At 48.0% G+C, this 25,673-nt stretch overlaps 1 protein-coding gene across 7 annotated transcripts in view; it reads left to right on the forward strand.

Annotated features, from left to right (window-relative positions):
- The window catches only part of PIKFYVE (phosphoinositide kinase, FYVE-type zinc finger containing), a 1,728,392-nt gene that overhangs the window by 847,584 nt on the left and 855,135 nt on the right, over window positions 1-25,673 (forward strand). For 6 of the 7 annotated variants that reach the window (XM_069615606.1, XM_069615608.1, XM_069615605.1 and 3 more), the window contains one exon: window positions 3,926-3,997. The exons of the other annotated variant lie outside the window; for it this stretch is intronic. In XM_069615606.1, coding sequence (XP_069471707.1) covers window positions 3,926-3,997 — 72 coding nt within the window. The remainder of the gene's footprint in view (window positions 1-3,925; window positions 3,998-25,673) is intronic. 7 annotated transcript variants of the gene reach the window in all.

The following is a 25,673-nucleotide window of genomic DNA, read 5'->3' on the forward strand; positions in this document are numbered from 1 at the left end:
TATGAGACACCATTGAAAGTATTCATCAAGAATTATATGTTTTGCAACAACATTTTATGGGCTTTTGAAATCAAGATTATTGAACTGCCCATGTGAACTAGTGAAAGGAACCAATATCAAAAGAGCTTGGAAGAGTCCCAAGGAACTGTATTGTTGTGAGAAAGCTGGAAGGTGTGAACTCTTAGGGAAATCTCCAGTACCTTGTGAACTATTTTGAACTTGGGGAAGAAGAAGCTGATTACAAGCCAAGAGCATGAATAAGTTCTCAACTTTATTTTGAACACTATTCATTTTGATGCCGACATCTCTACACATTGTATATAGTTAGTTGTCAGGGCAAGAAGAGGCTTTGGACACAGACAGATCTTGGATTTGGTCTTCCTGCCACAGACTATCCTTAGTTTGTTTTAGGTAGGGGAATCCCACCTTAGCATATGGCAAGTTAGGCCTTACTACATCCTGATTTTTAAGTTAATAAAGCCTTTTATAAACCAAAATTGAACCTGTTGTCTGTGTCTACTTCATGATGCCTTCACCCAGTATAACGTGTGGCAAACCCACATGGAGAAAGTGGGCAGGGCATATCCCCCTTTTTGACAGTTTTCCTCTCGTTAGGAAAGATTTCTCTTTTAGCAACTTTCCCTCTCTATTCTATCCCCCCCCAGCCCCACACGTTTTGCTTTTGCTTTTTGAACTTGTCCTGACTTACTACAGGGAAGTGAAGCCTTCAGCTTCACTCTCTTGGCCTTTTGCTCATTTTGTTATGCTGAAACTGATCAGTCCTTCTGACTATCAGCACTGGGAAACTGTTTCCCTTTTGTCTTTTTACTTTTTTGGTAACTTTTTGATAGTGCACACTGCATCTTGCAATGCAATGCAGTGCAGTGGGGATACATTTGTATCACCCTAGTCTTTTACACTTGGGATTCTTGGTTACTTTTATATGTGCCTCAAGAAAAGCTGGTGGCAGCAGATACATTGTGCACATGGTTACCGCGTCTGGCTACTAAACGTGGCTGGTGCCATGAGAGTTTTTGCTTGTTCTGTGGCCATATTGTTGTTTGGCATTCTTTCTGTCTTCTCAGGTCTGGAAATATTCTATTTGGTAATGCATTCATCTGGCAAAGCTGTTGTTTTTGCGGGCTACTGCTGGCCTGGTGTGTGTGTGTGTGTGTGAACCCAGGATATGGGTGGGACTGTCTGATCCCACTCCACATCCATGGCACCTCAAAGTCTAGGTGTGGTGCATGAGTGAATCCTACAGTGGCCCATTGGTGGACTTGGACTTGCTTCCAGACAGGATTTGGGATAAGAAGAGGACTCCTGCAGCCATTTCTTCAGCGTTGGAGCCAAGGATCCTGTGAAGATGAGCAGATGACTGGTGATCCGTGGAAGACTCTCAGAGAGGACCAGCATCCTTTCCTGTGGTTAGCCTAGTGAAACCCTGCTGGACTACTTGATCTGTGAAGGCCCTGAGCCGTGCTTCAGCACTTGGACTGGTAGGACCAACCAATCTCTACGCATTCCCGAGGATCCAGCCGTTCTGAGCCTTCAGAAGTTTCCCTGGACCACCCGGTGGACTGACCAACTCCCTAGTGCGTTACCTCAGTAGAATCACTGCCATTCCACGTTCGTCTCAGAACTTCGGTGGTCACCTGCTCGTACCACAGTTCACCATCCTGCTAAGTTTCAGCTTCCCAGCTTCAAGGGATCATGCTCTGGAAGTTCTTCTTCGGCCACGACTAGAGCGACGCCTGCCATTGTCATTGTGCAGTGACCATCAGTGGAAGTCGCTTCCCTGTGTCCTGTGAGTTGTTCAGAACAGTCCTGCATTGGTGAGTCCTTCTTGCCTTCTTCCCCAGGGGTTGCATCCTGCCCCAGCAGCCGACTGGAGACATTCTCGGGCCTGCAACTTGTAGACATCCTGTACCGGAACAAACTGTAGAAAAACCTACCTCAAGCTACTCCCAATTGACCTTATTCGCCTTAGAAATAATGTTAGAATAAACGTTGGTTATTCCATTCCATCGCTTTTTGATAGTCTGATCTAAAAGCTTGTATCTAACGGATAGGAATATAATTTGAATGATCTGTAACGTTGTGAATGCCTTCTGGAACATTTCACCACCACAAGAACTCTTCCTCCATCAGTCTCTTCTCCTAAGAAGAAGCTTTGTAACTTTTGGGTACAAGGCCCCTAAGCATCATATGGTTGGATTTACAAAGTTAGGGCATAATTCATGTGAACTGGTTACATTCTACTGCATCACTACTAACCTTCTTTTAGTTGTCTAAATTATTGTATGCATTCCTACAAACCTAATGGTGACTGTATATATGTTTGATAACTAAGTATTGTGTGATATTACTACCTGCTTATTTCATTTCTTAGTGTGTGTTTTTGGGCCTATAATAAATATCGTGTTTTTGTATTTAGCTGACTAAATTGAATTATTCTGTTCTTCACTGTGTGGACTCATTGTATCACTGTAGACCACTGACTCCACTGACCTTCTCCTGAGAAGAAGACTTAACCACTCTCGTGCTTACCTTGCTTGGGTTTGGCTAACCTCCGAGTTCCCCTGGTCACTATAACTAGGGTGGTCTCCTAAAATCTGTCCACCAGGCCAGATTCTAGAAATCCATCTTAACACCACTCAAATACATACCCCGTGTGAAGGAGGCAAAATCAGATTGACCATGGAAATGGTGCCAAGCAGCATAGGGGAGAGGTATATTTCGGCCGGGCACAGGAAACGGGAAGTGTGGTTAGTTAGGGTGAGATCCCAGGAGAACCAAGATAGCAGCAGTATGAAGGAGGTAAGCAGCAGAATGTGGAAGAGCTTAATCAGGCAAGACATTAGCTTCAGAGTGATAGTGGGTTTGTGGTGTGATTGTGTGTGGAATTAGTGAGTAGAGTTAATGTAGGGAGTGAATTATACGTTTTTGGTACTGAGCAGAAGGAGGGTGTTCGTATAGTTGTTCGTATAGTTGTGGGAAGCGGAGTGTATTAGTGAGAGGAGGTATGTAGTATTGGGAGGAGGGAGTAGCAGTGTGAAGGAGAGAATGGTAGAGGGGTGGAGGACGGAGTAGCAGTAGGATGGTAGCATAAGAGGTATCACCATCAACAGTTCTAAGCTGGAGTTTCAGACGACTGGGTTAGGGAGGGAACCTAAATCAGATGAGGGAGGGAGATGGGTGGTCCTAGGGCACACAAACTTGAATAAAAACCCTTGGACTGTCCTGCTAACTCAGTGAGATCTGGTACCATCTGTTACAGGCTACAGTCCTTAAGCAAGCTGAAATTACTCCCTTTTGATTTCTTTAAAAAGCACTCAGTGACAGGGTCAGACTGGCTCAGGCCCCAATGAAAAAAGTGCCCCACAGTCGCAAATGGCAATGCATTCCTTTTGTGACATACTGTTTGTATAGTACTTTAGACAGTGTCTTGTGGTTAAAAATATTGAAAATTGTGCATTTTAAAGAACGTTGCTCATTAACACTGGTCAAAACTGCTAGCTGTGCAGTGAAAAAAGCAATACAACTGACCCACTTTGACCAAAAAAAGTGACCCACAGTTGGCCTTGCACTTCGGGCATTGCGCTATTGCACTAAGCCAGTCCAAGCGTGATCAGTCCTTTCCACAGTCCAACCCAAGCGCTGGGTCTGTTTATTGCAAAATAAAACTGTTTGAACCCTATTTGGTTTTTTTAGTTGTCCATTGATACCTTGGGCATGAAAGTAGTTAGAACGAATTTGCAAACCAAACCCTTTAATCAGAAAATAATTTGAATTTCAAAATTATTTAGGTTTGAAGTAATTCTATTGAAATTGGATAGTTCACCTGTTAATTAACCACATATATGAATAACTTTTGTTTGCCGCTGATTATTTACACAAATCTTTGTCTCCTTGCCTCTTTTAGGATTGTGACAATGGAGTTTTATGGAAAGAATGACCTCACATTAGGAGTGTTTCTAGAAAGATATTGTTTCAGGTATGACAAATAATTATAACCCTTACTCATCCATCTGATCTGTGCCTCTCTCCCAAGTTTTTTTTTTTTGTGGCTCTACCTAATAAAGGCTGAATACACTAATTCAGGCTGTTCTAGTTAAGAATCATATAATTTAGGTTAAAAGAAATATTTTACATTCATTATAATGATACATCCTGACGTTGATCAGTGCTTTAGAATATAGACAAAAAGTGCCATTATAGCAGATGTTGGTGTTACCCAACTCCATAGTATTCATGTTATTGGCTTTGGATGAAAAGCCGGGTCTATCAGCCTTTCAAGATTTTATTCTGGAACTCGTAGCTAGCATGTAGCTCCTTACAGCAGGTTTATTAATCCCCAAAAATTCCCAGTGGCTCTAAATAAGGGGCTATTTACACCCTAACAGTTGATTAATTACTGGGATGGGCAGACAGAAGTTTCTTTGAGTTTTTGTTGATTTTGTTGATTTTGTTTTTTTAACTCTCTCATTTCCAAGAAAAAGCAAACATATTACAAACATAGTTATAAAGTCAACAAGAAGTGTCCTAACAGTTCAAATAGTAACCTTTAACAATAGAAGGATCACATGGAGTAATTCAATACACTTATTATGACATCAGGCATCCTAAAGTTACCATATACAATCAACCCTATATGATGTGATCAATCAAATATAGACGTATACACACATCAAGAGACAAGACACAACTCATGCCTTTACGGAAGTAGCCTCACAGGTCTTCATGCCCTGCCCCAAATACAGAATGCAGATTTTTCTAATAAATGCTTCTCTGTAGATAACCGTGATGGGCATACACTAAAAGGGCTTTTTAAGGGAAATGGACATGTCACACTCTCCACGGTCCAGACAGATGGTAAGAAAATGTGCTTCCCCGACAACACCTATATACAATAAAGAGCCCCCTGCTTTATTGGAATCTGAACCTTTCCTGGTAGAGCTTCTGAAATCCATATTAGGTGACCGGAGAATCACCTTCTAATAAGCATCATACACAGTAGGGAGCCGGGCCGTCACTTTAAACGGACCCCCAGCCATGCAACTCAAATGCCAGGTGAGGAACACTAAAAACCACATCGGGGAAAGGAAAGTTTACTTCATGCACAAACAATACCTCAACCTCACTGAGCCTGAACAATACAGTGAAAACCCTCAACTTTGTTGTTCATCTGCAGGGGTTACAGAAACAAATCATTTGTTCTAATTGGTTCCTTCCATCCACAGATTGCTCATTTTAGATATTCTATGCCCAGCAGCAGATGCCTTTGTAAAGTTTTTTACCACCATGAGTTTTGTCAGTTCCGCCCAGCACTGATGCGTGCCCCACGCCAGATATGACGTCTCTGGGTCAGTATGTATGGAGCCACCTTACCCCATGACCTCACTTTCTTTTTCCACGCGCTCAGTATGCTTCTGGAACACACCACTAGATTTTCTTTGCTTGCTGCATTACGCCCAGCCATCCATTAAGCTTGAAGCCCTGCTCTGACTGCAGGAAGCAAATTTCTGTTTCGAACCCCAATAGGGTGCATTTTTATTGCCTTGGGGAGAATCACGACAGAGGATTGTGGTTCTCGTCAGTTCATGCATTCCAAAGCCACCAAGGAGCTAGCTGCAAAACCTTTCACATATTTCCACCAGGTTGGAAAGTGTGCACCTTCCCAAGACCCTTGCGGACGGAGCAGAGGAACTAGAGCATTTCTTCCAGGCTAAGGAATATTAGAGGACATCGTAGAATTAGACAAGGTCAGGTCACCAAATGACACTCCAGTCACCACTCTTTTTCATCCTCCAGGAAGCAGGAGTCATTACTTGCGTTCCAGTGATACCGCTAAGGAATATCCACCTAGGAGTAGGAGGCATTCCGGTAGTGCATGCTTGGTGGCTTTGGCAAGGCTTCCGAGTTGGCAGATTTGACCCTGGCAGCTACCATAGACCTGCTGTGCTTTGTGAAACCAGCAAAGGGTACCTCCTTGGACCGCAATCGCATGTCTGCTTGTTCTCTTTCAGCTCTGCCAATGGTCACTGTTCTGTCTTGGCACCGTACGGATCCACAATCCGATACCGAACCATTGACATCGGCTCCTTCCCTTCTGGCGCCATCTTCTTTGAGGCCTCAATAGAATGCGCTCATCTTTTGTGGGGGCAATTCCTTTTAAAGATTATCCAAATATTTGAAGAAGGGGATGTCATTCGTAGTGGTCTGTAACCACTGTACTCTGGTGGGGCAATGCATTTCCTCGATGTTCTGAGAAAGGAGAAGATATTTTGGGCTTGGCTCAAGGCCTCCAGGAGTGAAATGGTTTAGACATTTTTCCTGAGCTACATATATACTTCAAGCACCTTTGCTTGACAAGCTCCAGTGTTCTTTTCAAAGGACCATGCTATAGGTGTGAAGACTTTGGGTTTGTGTGCTCCTACAAAGCCTTACGACCAGGATGACCTCACAGACATGTCAGACAAGGGTTCCCAATGGGAAATGCTTTTGTCCTTTAACCAATCATTGGCCGCTCTTGTTTTGGTATCTTGGATGAAGCCAGCATCAGTGCCTGACGTGGTTGTGAACTTGCTAAGGAACATAGTCCAGTCTCCTCAGTTCCCAGTTTTCTGTCTAGGGCTGCAGGGCTGAAGACCATGTGCTTCTTACACTGCAACCAGACATGGAGAGAATGAAGCTCGATGCCATGGTTTGCAATGGTATTGATGTTGGCCAGCATCACTTCAGCACTGCTGAACTTTGCCTACGGTCTGTGGAGCGTGATCTCAGAGGCAACCAATAACTCTCTTTGGGGATTGCAAAGAGGCCAAACACAAGACCACGAAATCCAACCTGGACACTGCTGATTGTGTGGCACATGCAATAAGCACTGGGATCTGGCACACTTCATTTTCTGCTTCAGATGAAAGTCTGGCGTCTGTCTTCCATCATGGATCTGAGGCTCTTGAAGTTGTACTCTGGCCCAGATCCTCCAGGCCCTTGAGCTACAGGACTGGTTGGTGTCCCTGGATCACCAGGACGCCTACTTGGCAATCCTTCCCAAGTACGGGAAGTGCCTGTGGTTCATGGTTGGCAATGCTCACTCCCAGTTCTGAGTCCTGCTGTTCATTCTTTCCTCAGCACCCAGGTTTTTCATCAAATTGCTGTCAGTGGTTGTGGCTTGTCTCAGAAGGGAGAGTGTTCATGTCCTCCCCTACCTTGGTGATTTGCATATTTGGACCTGCACCTGTACACATTCAGTCTGTTACACAGTTTGGGCCTTTCGCTGAACTTCAAGATGTCCAGTATTTTGCTATACTTGTCCCTCTGATTCATTGGAGTGGTCTTTGATACCCGACAGGGCAGGTGGGAAAAAGGTTTTTAAGGACACACTGACTCCCAGAGAAGGGTTAATGGTTTTTCTTAAAATTATTTGAAGGGGCTCCAAGGGCCATTTCTCACACTCTCCCCTAGAAGCAAGAGCCTTCTTAACCCAGGTGTCCCCATTTCCCAGGTTGAAATCTAGTGCTTGTTAACCCCTACTATCAAAGTTCTGCCTCACTGTCAGTGAGGGCATAAAGGCATCCACTTTATTTATCCTTTCTCGAGACTTTCTAGGTGGGATCTACACTATTGAAGGGTTAGTTCTTAGGGATATGGGGTTGTTCCTTCCAGACTGTCAAGCCCAACCCTATTACCTTCCTTTCGCACCCAGATATTCCTCTACCTAACTCTTTTGAGAACTCTAGTCTCTTTCTGCTACTCTAATCTCTTCAACGCCATCCACCTTCTCTACTATCTCTTCCTCCTCTGTCCGACTGATGTCTCCCCCTCTCTCGCTACAACCTGCCACTACCCTTTGAAGTTACTCTTCCTACTCTCTCCCCTGCTACCCTCTGTTCCACTTCATCACTACTCCCCCTCTACTACTCTCTCCACTACTACTCAACCCCACCTTCTTCTCCACTCCTACTATCCTCTGTTCATTCCAGTGCTACTCCATCATCAGCTCAGTCACCCTCTTTTCACTCTGTCACGTTCCAGTCAATCTCTACCGTTTCACTAACTCTCCCACTCACCCACATTGCACGCACGCTCCCAAAACTCCTGTCCACCGTCCTTCCTCAGTCTTCCACCTCCTCCTACTCTAACCTTACCTGAACAACTCACATCTTCCTGTTGGTGTCCGCAGCTTTATCCACCCACTCCTTCTCCCATTGATTTGGTTCCCTCGACCAATCTTGCTCTGTTTTCTCTGCTTGGAAGGTGTCACAGATGCATAAAACAGGCTAATCCCTGCAGCTTTTTGCCTTGCGGATCTGTCATACAGTGGTAATAGCGGCCCACGTTGGGGAAATGCCCTTGGTCATGGCCGGGGGCAGCACCGCAGGTGGATTCAAGGTTTGTTCATGCAAATTTCTTCACTTCACATTAGAGAGCTTCTCTGCAGAACATGTGCTGCAGTCCAGGTCGGTGAGTGCAATCGCAGCAGTTTGCTCACTGCTGAGTATGGACTTTGCAACTCTATTTAGCAGTTCTTTCTCTCCATAAGGTTCTTTCTGAGGTTGTGACTTGAATGCTTTAGCTGGAGGCTTTGATGGGCTGTCATATAGTGTGGGTTATCTGCCCAGGCCACGGCTGGATGCTGTGGCATGCAATAAAAAGAAAGAAACTGGCACATGGGAGAGAACAGGAGCTGGAGCCCTCTCAATTATCACTGTCCTCTTCTGGGGTAGGATTCACTCTGGCTTCTCCCACCACAGGCTAAAAGTGGTTCCCAATCCCTCCTGACAAGCTCAGATTACTGACCTGGTCACAAAGGGCTCTCCCTTCTGAAGAGCAGGTGTTGAACACTTTACAGATGGTGCTTTTTTCCATTCCTAGTGGCATGCCCCAGCCTCCACATTTTAGAATATTATAGCGTCATGTCATCCTGCTGTTGCGGGGGAAGCCCACTTGAGCATGAGGTTGTTTCAGTGGCTGCCTCATTGTCAGTGGTCTCAGCTACAGGGCAACCTGTCGCACCTAGTGCGGGACTCAGACAATGCGTCTCATTATGTCCCTCCCGGTCCGGAAACAACGGTGGTGGTAAACCCGCCGCCACGGTTGTTTCCGGACCGGTAGATTGAGTTCTGCAGGCGGGTGGTGTCACTCCCGCCAGGTCTGAACGCCACCCACCTGCAGACAGAAATGGAAACACTGGCACCGTTAATTAGGGTGCTGGTGTTTCCATGGTCCCCATGGACAATCCACAGAGGCCTAACTCTCTTAGATTTCACACGTAACCCACATGTAACCGTCAAGAACCAGTAAATAAGACGCCGGAAACCAGAAGGTAATCCAATCTCAGTTTGCCACAAAGAAACGGCCTCGTTCGGCTCTGCCGCCAGGCCCTAGTCCTACCCCCAGCGTACAATTCAATCAGGCCAGGCACCCGCCTGACCCAGCTCGCGCCTGACTCCCAGATGGGCTTCGACGGCTCGAGAGCGCCTGAGCACAGCGACAATGTTGTAGTCGCTGGGCGCACCAGTTTGAGTTTTATTAGTTTCATTAGTTACACAGTCTTCAAATTTTTCTTGCTTATAAAGACCGGGATGGGCCTGGGACGTGGCCCTGGAGCTCGGGAGTCGGCGATGTCTCTCCTGCATTCTGCTCATCACGGATTAAAGCAGAGCCAAACCCCAGGGACGGAGTCCCGTGCCAGACCTGAAACTCGGACCCGATGGCGGCACAACTTACTGTGATGACGTGGAACGTGAGGTGTATGGGCTCATACCTCAGACGGAATCGCATACAATCCTATCTCAAAAGGAAGAAAGTCTCGATTGCACTGTTACAGGAAACTCACCTCACGACGGAGGCCATGTCCAAGATTGCAGACCGATGGGCCTGGGACTGTGAGAGGGTCCCCCTATTCCAAATACGCGAGAGGGGTGCTGACATGGATAACCCCGGATGTGCCCTTCCAACTGGAGGGGTGCGAACTAGACAAAGAAGGGAGATATGTAGTGATTTGGGGCACAATGGAACAGACCCCGATTTGCTTGGCCAACTCATATTTCCCTCATCACGGAATACCGGCTTACCTCACCACAATGATCGCAAAGCTGACTCAACACCGGGACCGCACCTTTATATGGGGTGGCGACTTCAATTGCGTTGCCGACGCAAGCATGGACAGATCATTGCCTCCTCCCCACTCGAGCAACCTCACAACCCGTGCTCTGAAGGAAACACTAGAGCAGCTCAACTTGGTGGACATCTGGAGGGAGCACCACCCATCCGAGAGGACCTACTCCCACTACTCAGCCCCGCACGGAGTCCATACAAGAATTGACTATCTGTTCACAGACAAGGAGCTTGCCCCAAAAGCCGCTGCTACAGAATACCTGGGGAGAACGATCTCCAACCATTCCCCACTAACCATGTTATGGCAACAGAAGGGACCCAGACCCCCGATCCCTATGTGGAGGATGCCGACTGCGGCACTCGAAGACCCGGAGTTCAGGGAAGACCTCGCCGGAAGACTGGAAGAATACCTGGAAATCAACAAGGGTTCGGTATCCTCCTGGAGCACATTATGGGAAGCCATGAAGGTGGTGACCAAAGGAGAAATTATATCAAAAGCCGGCAGAATTCGCAGGAAATTGAAGACAACACTCGAAGCACAAGAATCGGAGATCTCCCGACTAGAGTCCGCCCTCGACAACTCCACAGAGACCGAGAGCAAATTGAAGGAAGCTCGCGTGGAATGTCAGCAAGCATGGGAAAGACTGGAGAAATTCGATTTCACCACATACACTGCCAGATCCCACAAGGAATCGGACAAACCGGGGAGATTACTGGCCTGGGTCTGCAAGCGAGAACACCCCAAGCATCTCCCGACGGAGATACGGGATGCCGATGGGATATCCCACATGACACAACAGGGGATCAATGACGCATTTGCCAAATTCTATTCCAAATTGTACGCCCACGAGGCACAAATTCCCACGGAAGACATCATAGAAACACTCGAGGAGATAGACCTCCCCCGAATATCAGCCGAGCAGAGAGAAGAACTGGAGATGGAGATCACTCCTGAAGACGTGCAAGGGGCAATCAGGTCCCTCTCCAACAGCAAGGCCCCCGGCAGCGACGGCCTCCCACCTGAGTTCTACAAAACGTACAAGCCCATTCTTACCCAAGTACTCCATGAAGTCTACCAAGAGGCATACACAAACGGGGTCCTACCCAACACCATGAAAGAGACCATAATCATTCCCATGCTCAAGCCGCACAAATCACCCACCGATTGCGAATCCTATCGCCCCCTGGCCATGCTAAATTATGACGCTAAGATTCTCACATCCATACTAGCCAGCAAGCTGGCCAGAGTGGTGGGATCCATAATACATGAAGATCACAACGGATTTGTGCCTGGGCGCAACACCACAGCTAACCTAAGGAGGCAACAACACTTTATGGCCGAAACATACGAGAGAGACGAGGACCTGGCGATATTGTCGCTTGACGCTATCAAGGCTTTCGACTCCATATATTGGGAGTGGATTAGGGAGGTCTTGAGAAGATTCGGCTTCGGAGGGGGATTCATCCGGTGGATCCAAGGTCCTCTATAACTCCCCAATGGCAAGAGTGAAAACGGGAAGAATGGTATCAGCTGCCTGGGAGATACAAAGGGGAACGAGACAGGGGTGCCTGCTATCGCCCATGCTGTACATTCTGGGCCTGGAGCCGATCGCACTATATTTCAGGCAACAGCTCTTCGAAGCTGGCATCAAGGTGGGCAATGTACACCACATAATATCCCTATACGCAGACGACGTTCTTCTATACCTGAGAAACCCTGAGGTCAACGCACCAACTGCGCTAGAGGTACTCGACAATTACACGAAATACTCCGGGATCAGATTCAGCAGAAGTAAGTCCTCTTCGCGGCAAACCAGAAGACGATCTCCCGGCTGTCGGAATAAGTTGGCAACTGGTTAAGTTCCGATGCCTAGGGATCAACGTGAGCCACACCCCGCTACTCGCGCACGAACACAACACAGAAGTCGCAACCACAAACCTTTGACGCTCTATAAAATTCTGGTCCAAGCTCCCGCTGGCAATGGTAGGCAGAGCAGCGATAGTCAAGATGATCATACTCCCCAGATTCCTATACTTTTTCGTGAACATTTCTCACTATGTCCGTCCGCCCTTCTTCAAGAGACTGGAGGCAATCATCAAGGACTTCCTGTGGGGACCCCACAGACACAAACTGTCGCTAGCCATCCTATCCCTGCCACATAAGGAGTGGGGGATAAAGCTACCAGATCTCCAGTTATACTACCTGGCTGCCCAGTGAAGCCACATAACGAAATGGCTCTCGGACGAACCTTTGGCTGAATTGGAACTACTGAGGCAATCCTCGATCAACGTAACCCCCAAGGAAACCCTATGGCACCCCATGCGGCTATCCCCGGCCACCCCACAGGTAATTGAGCTAGGAAGGAAGATATGGGCCAGGTCCTGTTGCATCAAGCGAGTGAAACACCCGTACTCTCCGGATAATCCTATCTTGGCAGACACTTGCAGAACGGAGGCAGACCTATCCACAGCAAGGAGGTGGGAAGAAGCCGGTGTATACACGTGGGGAGACATGTTTGAGGAAGGGGGATTCAGAGACTTTGAGTCACTAAAGGCCATGCAAGGAATACCCCCAGGCCAGTTTCTCTGGTACCACCGCCTCAAGCAGACCGCCAAGAAACAATGGAACAGCTGGCCAGAGGAACCCACCCCAGACCCTCTACTACAAGAGATGCACAACCTTACGGATGGTTGGAGACCAGTCTCCAGGCTCTATAACAGACTATGTGACAAACCCAACCCTAAAGGCGAAGCACTGAGGTCAAGATGGGAGGAAGACCTTGAGACCCCAATCACGGACAAAGAATGGGAAAGAGTGTTAATATTCCCCAAAAAAGTGTCAAGGAACGCTAGATTCGGCCAGATTCAGTTGAACGTCCTGTACAGGACATACATGACCCCACATATGGTCGCCTCCTGCAACAAGACATCCTCCCCAGCATGCCCATGGTGTGGGAACGATAAAGCGGACACGATCCACATGTTCTGGACTTGCACTAGAGCGCTGACACTATGGTTCAAAGCTAAACAGACTTGCATGAATGCCGGAATGCGGAGGTACGAATGGACTCCCGGCGAATGCCTACTGGGAATTTACCCCAGACCCAGCAAATTCAAGCATGCCGTTAGGTTAATGGACATCTCATGCATTCTGGCCGAGAGAACCATTGCGATGGCTTGGAAGACACCATCGGGCCCCAGGCACGAATGCTGGCTGAAAGAGATGGAGAGATGGACGGCAGCTGAAACTAGAGCCTGGCAAGAAGGAATAACATCAAGCGGTGAAACTGAGCGGCACCTTGGACTCTTGGAGGGCCCTCCTGAGAGACATTCGTTTCAGCGCTGACCACAAGCCCCCCTGATAACCATGCCATCACACTGACACTAACTCCCTGCACCTGGCCTGAACTGAAGGACCCTGTATGAGACCCCCCCCTGCTTCCTGAGGCGCTGGGGCGTGGCCCTTCGACCCATCCACCCACCGAAACATTCGCCACTACATGAAGACTGTTTTTTCTGTTGTTTTTTTATTTTTTATTTTTTTTTTGTTGTTCTTTCCCCTTTCTTCTGTCCTTTCCCCCCTCACTACTTCCTCCCTTGTTTACCTCACTGTTCAATTCACATGTTTGTACTGCACGTGTTTTATCACCAAATACCAATAAAATATGTTTGAAAAAAAATATATAAGTTTAGAAAGCTCAACACTCCCCAGGGGGGAAGGGGAAAATGATGAGTAATTAGGGCACGGGTGTCTCTGGGATCCTTTGCAATGTAAGCAATAAGTGGTGGGGCCTGTGGGGCAGGCTTTTGTCAGAGAAAACAAGGAGAAGCGATAATAAGGGGGAGGGAGGTGATTGGAGGTTTTTCGAGAGGGAGACTCAAGGAAAGGTGCTTGTTTAATAGCAGGTCCGGGGCTCTGGAGCAACACTGGTGATTATTAATCCCGTCTAAGGTGACACATCTACGCTCCTAATATGGCTCGAGGTGACTTCTGGGAGGGGGTCCGGGACAAGTTGATTGGGTTGGCGGAGGGTCGCCTGATGGTTGGAGGGGACTTCAATATGGTGTTAGACCCAGAGAAATACTGCAGGAGGGTGAGAGTGGGACCGGCAATGAGGGCAAGGGTGGGGGAATCGGAATGCTTTAGACAAATAAATGTGTATTTGGGCTTGGTTGATTCCCTGTCGCCCGCCCTGGAAGGGGACGGGTCCACTTTTTACTCAGGGGGTCCACAACTCATTCTCTCGCATTTACCTAATCTTGGTGGATGCAACCACGAAAGCGCAGGTTCTGGAATCTCAGGTTGCCCCAATCCCATGGTCTGATCATGATATGGTTAGAGTTTTACTCAACATGGGTTGGGGAGGAGACCGGGTGGAGAGGGCTGGAGGTGTAACGATTTCCTACTAAAAGATAGGGAGGTGCAACAAGAGCTACTGGTGTGGATTAAGTAATACTTAATGATACAGGGGAGGTGCAAATCCAATCAGTGTGGGAGGGCTTCAAAGCAATGATCTGGGGGTGTTGATCAATATAGGCTCCAAAAAGAAAAGGGATAGGCAAAAAAAGGAAAGCATCCTACTCCATAAAATGGCACAGTTACAGCCGTGGGCCCCAGGGAAAATTACAACTCTCTGCCAGAAGCAAAGGAGATCCAGCGCTGTAAAACTCAGTTGAAGGCCTTTATGACCCAGGACACAGAGAAGAAGCTTCTGTTCCTGAAACAGAAATCCCATGAGAACGGGAATAAATCAGACAAGATCCTGCCATGGAGATTGAGGGAAGATAGGAAGAGGAGGACAATAGTGGATATAAGAACAGAGGAGGGTGGGTCTGTCTTCGACCCCAAGGGGATTGGAAGTAAATTTGCAAAGTTCTATAATAACCTCTACATGTTCGAATGGAAGGGGGTGGAGTCACAAATAGACTCATTACTGAGGAGTCTACCCAGCTCGGGCTTCCACAAGATGGAAGGGAGGACCATAATCGCCCTATACGTGTGGAGGAAGTCTTGATGGCCATTAAGGGTATGTAGGCAGGGAGAGCCCCGGGGGGAAGATGGCATTACCATTAAATTCAACAAGCTGTACAGGTCACTGTTGGCCCCACGTCTAGTGAAGGTGTACAATGCATGTCTACAAGGGGAGGCTCTGCCCCCGAAAATGTTGGTGGCAACAATAATAGCTATTCCAAAAGAGAGGAAGGACCCAAGTATGTGCTCCTCCTGCAGGCCCATCTCCCTCCTTAATGGTGACGTGATGATTCTGGGAATGAGACTAGAGGGGAAAATGGCAAAATTAGTACATGGAGACCAGGTGGGCTTTATCAAAGGGAGACGGGGCTCCGACAACATTCAAAAGACTATGAATTTGATCCATGGTGCATAGAAGGGCGACCTGGGCGCTTTGTTGGTATTGCTAGACTCTGGGAAGGCCTTCGACCGAGTCGAATGGCCCTTCATGATGAAGGTTCTTCAGAAGATGGGATTCAGTTCAAACTTCCTGAGATGGATAGAGGAGCTCTATAATAAGCCCAGGGCCTGAGTTGGTGTCAATGGGGGTCTCTCTGAGGTTTTTGCACTGACTAGAGGAATGAGACGGGGGTGACCTCTCTCCCCGCTACTTCATGCCTTAACAATGGAGCCATTGGCGATCGCGATCCCTTCCAATTATCAGATTAGGGGCATAGGCCATGGGGAGATTGAGTGAAAACTATTGCTTTTTACTGATATATTGGAATACCTCACTGATGTCCAGCACTCACTTCCACGTTCATGAACCAGATTAAAGAATATGGCAACCTGGGCTAAAAATTAACATAGGGAAATCATGCCTTATGCCAATCCTTAAGCCCAGCCCCGCATCGATTCCAAGAAACTATACCAGGGCATGAGAGTGAACAACAAGGGCATAAAGTATCCTGGGCATCCAAGTGACTAGAGACTTAGGGGAGATGGTGTCGGCCAACTATGACCCATTCCACACACGACTGATGGCGGACCTGAAAAGGTGGGACCCCCTCGTTCTGACGTGGTACGGTCAAATGACATCTATTAAGATTAATGTTATCCCCCAACTGCTATACTTGTTTACAGCCATCCTGAAACAGCTCCCGGAGAGGTTCTTTCTAGAAGTCACAGGAGAACTCTGTAGATCTTTCTGGGGTAACAAGACACTTAGAGTGAAAATGGCTACTCTGATGTTCCCAAGGGATAGGGGAGGATTTGTGTTCCCTGACATACGACTGTACTACAAGGCGGCACAGCTGAGGATGATGCTTGAGCATATGAGGGACGATCTGGGAACCTACTAGACCTATCTGGAAGAAGTTGCAGCTCACACACTGAAGGTGAGAGATTACCTCTGGTCTCCACCTGGGGACATTCCAAACTGCCTCAGGTCTCGCCCCAGCTTGTTTTCTTTGTAGTCCATCTGACACAACAATGAGGGTAACCGTAGTTTTTCAGCGTGGCCCTCGCCGATGTCATTGGTGTGGGGTCCCCCATTTCACTTGGGATGCCAGGGGCTTACCTGCTCGCAGAAATGGTCAGACGGGGGACTGAAACAGGTGGGACAACTATTTAAGGATGGGTTTTTTCTGGAGCTGAAGTCTGTCCAAGAGGCACTGGGAAAAGATGTAGTTTCATTGTTTGAGTACCTCTGCATTAAGGGCCTATTAACAGATCCAAAGTGGGGAGACTTAGTTGCAGGGGCTTACTACCGTTGAGAAGGTCGTAGACGTTTCCACCACAAGAAGTAGTATCTTGTCTAGAATATATAAAGCCATGAACGAGGCCACCCTGAAGGGGAGGCAAACATTCCATATGTATTGGATGGACCTAGAAGGGGAGGAGATCACGGAGGAGCTATGGGCGCGAATCTATACAGGGTGGACTTTCAGGGCGGATTGTTCACCTCCACAGTGGAGCATAACTTTAACAGGTTGATGGGATGGCATAGGGACCCTTTGAAGCTATTCAGGATGTGCGAGGGAGCCTCTCCAATGTGCCGTAGGGGATTTGGGCAGGGGGGATCTCTAGCCCATATGTGGTGGCGGTGCTCCAAGGTGCAGATGTTCTGGAAAGAGGTGCTGAGCGGGATGGAAGAGGTCACGGGAGTCACACTGGGCTTAGACCATTTGCAAATGCTCTTGGGGTCCCTGCAAGAGACAGGCTGAGTGAGTTTTGCATAGTGGTGTGCGCAACTTATGAAATGGGGGCTTGAAGAGGAGAACTCAGCTTCTCCAGCATGGGGTCTGGCATGGATTCACATGCTCATGAATATTCCCCGTCAGGCCAGGAATCCTCGGTATAGAAAAGATCAGTATCAGTTTCGTTTCTGATCTGTCTTTCCCAGTAGTAACCAATCACTGGTCTCTGGGTCATACTGCCCCCAGCCAATGACTGCCCTCTTCCTAAGCCCTGCCTCTGGCAGCCATCCTTAGATTTTTACCGCACGTTCAAGTGTTGGGAGTCCTCTTGCTGTAGCTGTCGAGCTTTTGCTGCGTTTTCACGCTTTTTCAGGAGATTTTTCTCATTTTTCGGTTAAATAGAGCCTCAAGCTCCACCGTTTCTACATCCGATCAACGGGGACCCGTTTCGGAGTTTTCTATGCCCCTCATGGGTGAAGATTTCGTCGAGTTACGCTTTTGGAGGATTCCAGAAGTTCCGAGGCCTACCGCGGACATGGCCCAGGAGAAAGGAAGCTCAACGCCCTGGAAGCTGTTCAGGACCTGCCCTGGATGCCAGCTTCAGAATGTGTTCAAGGAGGACGAGCATTCATTATGCCTCTACTGTCTCCATGAGGACAAGACTCACACGGAGAAGGACTGTGCGTTTTGTGGGAACATGTCGGAGCGGACCATGAAGCATCGCCCCCTCCGTCTCGCCAACTGGCTGGAAGGGAAGAGCCCGTCAGGCGATAAGAAGAAAAAGAAGTCTGAGCGGTCTTCTAAGTCCTGTGAGGGCGCCCCGGCGACGGGGGCCCAACAAAAGGACAAGCACCGCGAGTCCGCAGGCACCGGGAGCGCCGAACGGTCGGGCTCTTTGGCTGCCAGGCAGGGCGCATTCTCCCCGGCGCCATCAACCACGAGCCAAAGCTCTGGCTCGGGTAAGAGGAAGTCCAAGAACCCGGCGAAGCTTCTGGAGAGGCCCCGGTCGATCTCGAAGATTCCGGCAGAGGGGGAGCGAGGCTCGGACCCTCCCCCCAAGGTGAAGGCCCCAGGCGTACAGAAGGTGACAATGGCCTTAATTCACCCTGCTAAGACCTCGATTGAGGATGTCGCAGCGGCCCTGGCTCAGCCTGTGGAGGCTACGCCAGTGGAGGCGACCTCAGGATCCAGAGTCTCCCTGCCACCGCGGAGGGAGTCGTCTTTCAGGCCCATTGAGAAGACCCCCACGAAGTCCTCGTTGGAAAAGGAGGGAGAGGGGCAGGTGGCCATCGTGGATACAGACACGACCTCTGAAGAAGAGCTCATCGAAGTCGTGGAGGAGGCCCAGCCCATCGGGAGGGATCCCGACGAGGGCGACAGTGTCGCCGACGAGGTTCCTCAAGAGCCCTCGCGCCCTTCGTTTCCGGTGCCGCAGGACACTTCGGCTGCCATTTTGTCAGCGATTTAGCCCTTCTGCTCGGAGATAAGGACAAGGTTGCCCCTCCCCCCGACGGAGGTACCTGAGCCAGACCCGACGGGGGAACCGGAGCCGGGACCTTCGGAAAGTCCACCGCATAAGAAGAGGAGGATGTATCCTCCGCCACCTCTCCCACCTCTGCGGCCTGCTCTGCCTTCCCTCCGGTCTACTACCCACGGGGATGATACAGGCACGGACACGGCTATGACAGGTACAGATGACGACAGAGGTGACGACGGGACGTGTCCCCCATCGCCCCCTGCTCGGGCGTCCCCGCCCAACGAGATTGGATCCTTCCATGCCATGATTTCCAGGGCATCCGAGCTCTTCCAGCTCTGCCCAGAAGAGAAGAAGAAAGGGTTCCTTTACCAACGGCGCAAGGCTAAAAGGAAGACGGTCCTCCCTGTACCACTTCTTGATGACATCTGGGATGAGGGGCTCGCCCTCCTCAGGAACCCTGCCACAGCGCCTGCAAAGAGGAACCGGTACGAGAAGTAGTACCGGGTCCCGGATGCTGCCCCCTTGTGCATTCGGGCGCAACCTACCCCGGATTCGGTCGTCTCGGCGGCAAAGAAGAAGAAAGCTGGGGGGGCATCGGCCTCGACATCAACTTCCCCGCCGGACGGCGAGGGCAGGAAGCTGGACACGATAGGACGACGGGTCATCTCATCCGCAGCGACGACTATCAAGGCGGCCAACGCCCTGGCTATCGTAGCCTGCTACGACAGGGAGATGTGGTTCAAAATCGCCCCTCTGTTGGACTTCCTTCCGGACGCCAAAAGGGCGTCCTGGTGGAAATCCGTCACCTTGAGCCATCCTCATCGTCTCAGGCAAACGCTGTTGCCCAACTGACGGAAACCGGTGTCAGCGATGTCCGTTGCCACCGTGATGGCGTGGTCCGAAGCAATCTCACCTTACTGTATGATTTCCCGCAAACGAGGCAGTTGAAGGTCTTAACACGAAGTCCGGTAAAAATATTTAACTCTTCGTTTTGATACAGCCCGGCACCATGAAACGCTAAGCAATACGCTGGCCAAGCGCACAGACCTTCAACTGCCTCGTTTGCGGGAATACCAATACGAGGTATTTATACACATTATGTCATTTAAACGCCATTAGCTTCTGCATGTGGTTAATAACATCTTGTTCACATGCTGGCTTTACGGTTGCACATATCAGGTTCCAGCATGACACCACTGCAATATCAGTAATAATTATGCACTGATTTGCGTGCGAGCACTTTCAAATACAAATAACACACTCATGTGTAGAAGTTTGCGTGATACTCACGAAAACAATACTAATTTGCTTATAGTTAAAAATAATAAGAAATATTTTGCAAAATGCAAGGTTCCCGAAGTTACTTTCATTTTTTGTTAATTTTAGCTCCAATCACTGCGAGACCACACAGTGATAGAAGCCGAATTTGGTTAAACTATTTTCCCTATTCGCGACCATACACGTTATCAAAGCAATTGAAAGTTTAGTGCAATGAGTTGTAAGTGCACTTTAATAGAGATATGTCACCCTTAAGTTCGGTTTTATATTTTTACGTTACCAATCCGCCGTTTTTTGTGCCTTTTGGTTTTTAGATTGCTATAACAGGAAAAGTTATTTGAAGGTTCCTCACCCTCAATTCTGATACTATTGTTGTGATGCCACCATCTTTCGTCCTGAAGACGGGTTCAGTATACATCGATCAGTGGTTAAAGTCGGCTATAGATTCTCCCCAAGTATCATCACGGTTTCCCAGAAACATATTCCTCTGTGTCGACGGAGTCAAGGACTAGCAATTATCATTTAAAAATTATGAAAATCATTATGTGTTCATTACACATTATTACTAACGTCACAATGCTGCCACTTTATGAAATTTGTGGTTCTGTTCAATTATTGAAAAACATGACCGTCACATGAGTTTGTTTTTTATGTGATATTTTTTCTTTGTTTGTTAACAAAATGCATTTTTGTATACTGTCTTACACAGAAAATATTCCAAGTGTTTTTATATATATTGATTAAAAGGTTCATCTCTATTCTCTTTGTCTGGATCTGTTGACTGACATGTTAAGTAGCACTTCTTACAACTAAGCACATCTAATGCGTGCATAGGTGGGTAGCTGTTTGTTGTGGCACCTTCTGTTACTTCTTTATGAATGACTCAAGGTTATTTTAGGTAGGTAAAACCCAAGGCAGACTTATTCTAGACAGACTAACAGCAAGTCAGGGGAAGCAATACCCAGTTGGGGACACTCATACATACATTTATCCTAACGGGAATAGTGAAGTGGAACCAACAGCATTGTCTTTAGGAAGATGCAAAACCAAATCACAGGTGAGTAATACAACTTTACATCTACTTTCTTTTGGAATGGCTTCACAGTTTCTAAGGAAAGAAAGATGTAACATATACTTTTCAGAATGGCAACTCATTTCTAAGGTAAGTAATACAACCTTATATATACATTTGAGAATAGCAGAACATTTCTAAGGTAAGTAAGTACTAACTATTGTATCTGTTCACTCTGAGTTACAGTTACCAACCTACTTCTTTTACAAGTAAGTAACTTTTGCACACGTGTTATTCTTTTCAGGGCAGAACCCTTCTCTTATCCAGTCTTTCCCTTATTCTATAACATGAGTTCAATCAGAGGCAGTAGAGGAACCATAGTGGTCTGGTGAGATAGGGCTCAGTTGCAGGCAAAGTCAGAGTTCCAGAGGAAGAGTGTTTAAATAAGTAAGTATTTCAATTTAAAGTTAGTTGCGGGTCGAAGGACTTCAGAGAAGACACCCTAGGTGGATTCTGCAGTGGGCCTGGGTGAACTGGATGAGTGGCCTCCCAATCACAGAAATCACCCCAAAGCTATACAGAAATCACAAAGGCTTAAGGTAGGTAAAATACCCCAGCCAACACAGTACCTCAGCACAAAACCAGGTTGATGGATTTCTTTGTCTCGAAGACTGAAGACAGGACTTTGGAAGGACTTTTGCAGCAGGGATCATGGAAGAAGGTTCCAGGCAAGGGTTTCCTTTAGGCTGGATGCGGCTTTGTCGATTTGGCACCTTTTCAGGAGCACAGAAGAAGACAGAATATCGCTGGTCGGCTTCTCGTCATTTGCAAGGTCCAGCACTCTGATGAGGGGACTTTTCAGACCTGAATCGTGCCTCTGGAGATCCAGCAGGATGCCTACAAAGCTTCAGCGAGAATAGAAATTCGAAAGACAGTGCACCGCACAATGGCTTGTGGTCCCAGGGTATTGGGGTATTGCAGTCCCGCAAGGTCGCAGCATGGCTTGGAATGGCTCAAAATGCAGGTTTGCTTTTGGTCTAGGGGTTCTCACCAGGCCCTGGGTTGGGGTTGTCATTTCCGGAGTCTCTAGGTCGATTGGAAGGAAGGGCTGCAGCAGGCTCCGGTTACACAGCAGGCTCTCCGGTCACTAGAAATCTGTCTCTCTTGCGGTTTCTTCATCTTCCTCTTCGGTTTTGTTTGGTTCCAGTGGTCGACTACCTCTTCAGCTTCCAGGTTCAGACTTTTATGCAGGAACCCAGCCAATTAAACAGCCTTGCAACATTCAAACCAGGGGATTGGCAGTCCTTTCAGGACAGCCAGCTGACCAGTTTGAACTGGATTCTCACAGGTGGGCTGGAAGACAAAGAGCTGCATAGTTTTGGACTCCTCCCTCGCTTCCTGCCTTCACAGAAACACTGGCACATCTGCGGGGAATCCACAGGATTTCCGCCAAAGATAAATATAACACAAAGGAGTTTCCCACCTTGGATATCAGGGAAAAAAACAAGAAACGCTAAAATGGTGAAAAAAGAAACGGGGCATTTTGGTACAATGAGCACCCATGGGTGCCTTTACCGGGACTGCGGAAACAGCCCGCGGTCAAGATGCACCGAATTAATACAAAGGTTTGCTGCCACCAGCCATTAAAGGTAAGTTTGTCCTTGTAACATAAATGTTACATTTAAAATGAATGAGAAAGGGGATACTCAGTATCTCCCCAGCACTCCACAAAAGGTGGTCTCGCCTAATAAAATGTAAAAGGGATCCACAGATCCTTTCTACCCTTGGGAACTGTAGTTCTCACAAGGTTAGCCAGAGAAAGTTAAAAGGGGAGCCCCTAGGGCAAACCAGCAACAATAGCCACTTATTGCCAAAAAGTTGTCAGAGGATAACATTTAAAAGACACCATGTAAAGCCTTAAAAATGAAACCCATAAAAAGGGTAAATGACTGAGTGTGGAAAAAGATTCCCACTCACTGAGGTATAGGGAAAAATAATCTACCCGTTCAGCAAAAAGTTCTGGGGTTAACACAGGTCAGGAAGATTTATAATTGATATGAATTCCCAGTAACTTCCATATCTTACTCCATGCGAGTGTTGTCACGCTAAACAAGGTCATTTACACCAGGGTCCCTAAACAGTGGAGGTAGCACCATTGAACGAACATCGCGAGCTCCAGCCACGTGCCGTTCAGGTTTAACATGTGGGTGGGGGGTATCCTTGTCGAACCAGTAAGCCGCATATTGCGCCTCAGCCGCAAACCCAGTACCTTTTGAAGTCTGGGGCCGTTATGCCTCCCTGTGTGTATGATCTAGTCAGTGTGTCCCATTTTGAGGGACCGCCCCAGCATGCCACATAAAGTTGTCGATCGCTGTCTTCAGCTCTCAAAATAACCTAGCCCCAGGCAAAAGTGGTATATTTATAAACTAATATAAATGTTTCGGGAGAATTATCATTTTGAGTAGCGCTACTCGTCCCGCTATGCTGAGCGGAAGTTTCACCCAGCTTCCAAGCTTACACGTGAGCTTAGGAATATATACCATCATTTCTGTCTTGTAGTATATATATCCGGGTGTCGTGCCACCACCAATCCAAGATACTGTATCTCTAAGGGGGACCAGGTAAACCCTATAAGATCTTGCAGCTCCACTGTCGCATCTGTCAACGGAAATAACTCAGATTTAGCACAGTTAACACAGAGTCACGACAGATCTCCAAAGGATAAGACGTCACACATAATTGGGGCCTGATGTTGCTGTGGATTCTGCACAAATAGAAGTGAGCCGCCGGCATATAATGAAATAATCTTGGGTTCATCCGAGAGTCTAACCAACTTGTATGCATGTTTATGGCAGATGAAGTTGGGCAGAGGTTCTATCACAGTAGCAAATAATAGAGGCGACAGCGGCCACCCCTGCTGAATTCCCCTGAAAATGTCAATGGGAGCTGAAAGTAGACCATTTGCATTGACTTTAGCAGCTAGTGATGTATATAATAATTGCACCAACGATTTAAACATAGGCCCAAAATTACACTTATTTAATACTGCTCACATGAATTTCCACGACACCGAGTGGAAGGCCGTTTGAATATCAAGCGCTGCAACAACTGCTTCTGTGACCGGATCGACCTGAGCCAGAACATTGAAGCAGCGTCTTGTCACAACCTCTGTAGCACTTGCCCCCACCAAGCCGGTAACAAATTCACACATAGTTGCCCCAAGTCTTCCTCGTTGCGTTCATAAGTTATCACAACATTCCCATAATACAGCATGAGGTACCTGGAGAGAACCCAGCTGGACCCAAGCATGGCGTTCCTGGCACCAGCTGAATTACTCGAGCAATGGACTAGGCACCCAACATGGGGAGGAAACAGCCCAGAACTAAATTGTGGATAGCAGACTAGTCTCTGGATGTGGCTGGCTATATAAGCCACACCCAGGCAGGTTCCCACGCTTCGCGTTAGTCTGCCCCCAGCAGCTGAATGCTCACCGTGCTCTGGAAGATTTAACTACATCACCGTAGCAGCCACAGGCCACTCGCGAGTCACTGCTGTACTGCTGAGCCCCTCCAGCTTCTTCCGCGGCATTCCTCACCTGTCTCAAGCTGCACGCGATGTCTTCAGTCTCCGCCTGCAGCATCCGCGGTTCTTCAGCTCTCAGCTTCATTCACACAATGTCTTCAGGCTGCTCCTCTGTTATCCAGCGGCTCGCCTACTTCCCGTCTTCGGGTCCACTTCATCTTCAGGCTTCTTCTTCTGCATACCGCGGCTCGTCGGCTACGGCTCAAGAACTTCCCCCGCTCCAGAAACCTGCAAGAGAAAACAAGAAAGCATTAAAGGCATTACCAGGTAATGTGTGAAAAGGAACCAGGCCCTTAACAGACACACAGAGTAGTTTACATTGGACAAGAAGGCAGGACAGGACACCAAGACCTTGCCAGCCCACAGCTTCTCAATACTCACACTAAGCAAGAAAGTTATAATCAAGGAAGACGAGAAAGAAGGGAAGGCAATACTGCACAGTAAGAGAAAGGACTCTAAAACAGCAGGCGGGAAAGCCCTGCAGATCTCGAACTAATAACACGCCAAACCGGTGCCGCAAGCCAATATCCAACGCCACAGCATGCCAAGGCGTGGGTTTAACATCAGTGAAGTAACTGGTGTTCCTGGACTATTGCACCCCTGCTGAGGAGCGAGAGCAGGACGGAGAACCTCCCTTCAATTCACATAAGGTGAGCACCTTTATACGTGGGAGGTTCACAGGGAGTGGGTGGATTCCCTCCAGTTCTCAAGTGTTCACGGTTGCCTTGTTCTTGACCCTCATTCCAGACGCAGTCTTACTCTTCATCCTTGAAGAGGCAGACAGGAGGTCTGTACCGCACAGACATTCCAGGCACTCCCGCAGAGCTAAGATGAGCGTAACAGAACGTAAAGCCAACTTTGCAACCTCTGCCTGAGCGTCATGGAGACCTCCGACACTGACCAATTAGCTCAGTTATTAGGGGAATTGCAGGCCGAGGTCCATGCCGCCCGGCAGGCAACAAATGCATTGCAGAGAGAATTGGTCATAAATAGAGACTGGACAGAGGAACTAGCACGGCAAGTGCTGCAGACCCAAGCTGGACAGGCCCC

Source organism: Ambystoma mexicanum, chromosome 9 (assembly GCF_040938575.1).
Source record: "Ambystoma mexicanum isolate Mex_15411 chromosome 9, UKY_AmexF1_1, whole genome shotgun sequence".
NCBI lineage: Eukaryota > Metazoa > Chordata > Amphibia > Caudata > Ambystomatidae > Ambystoma > Ambystoma mexicanum.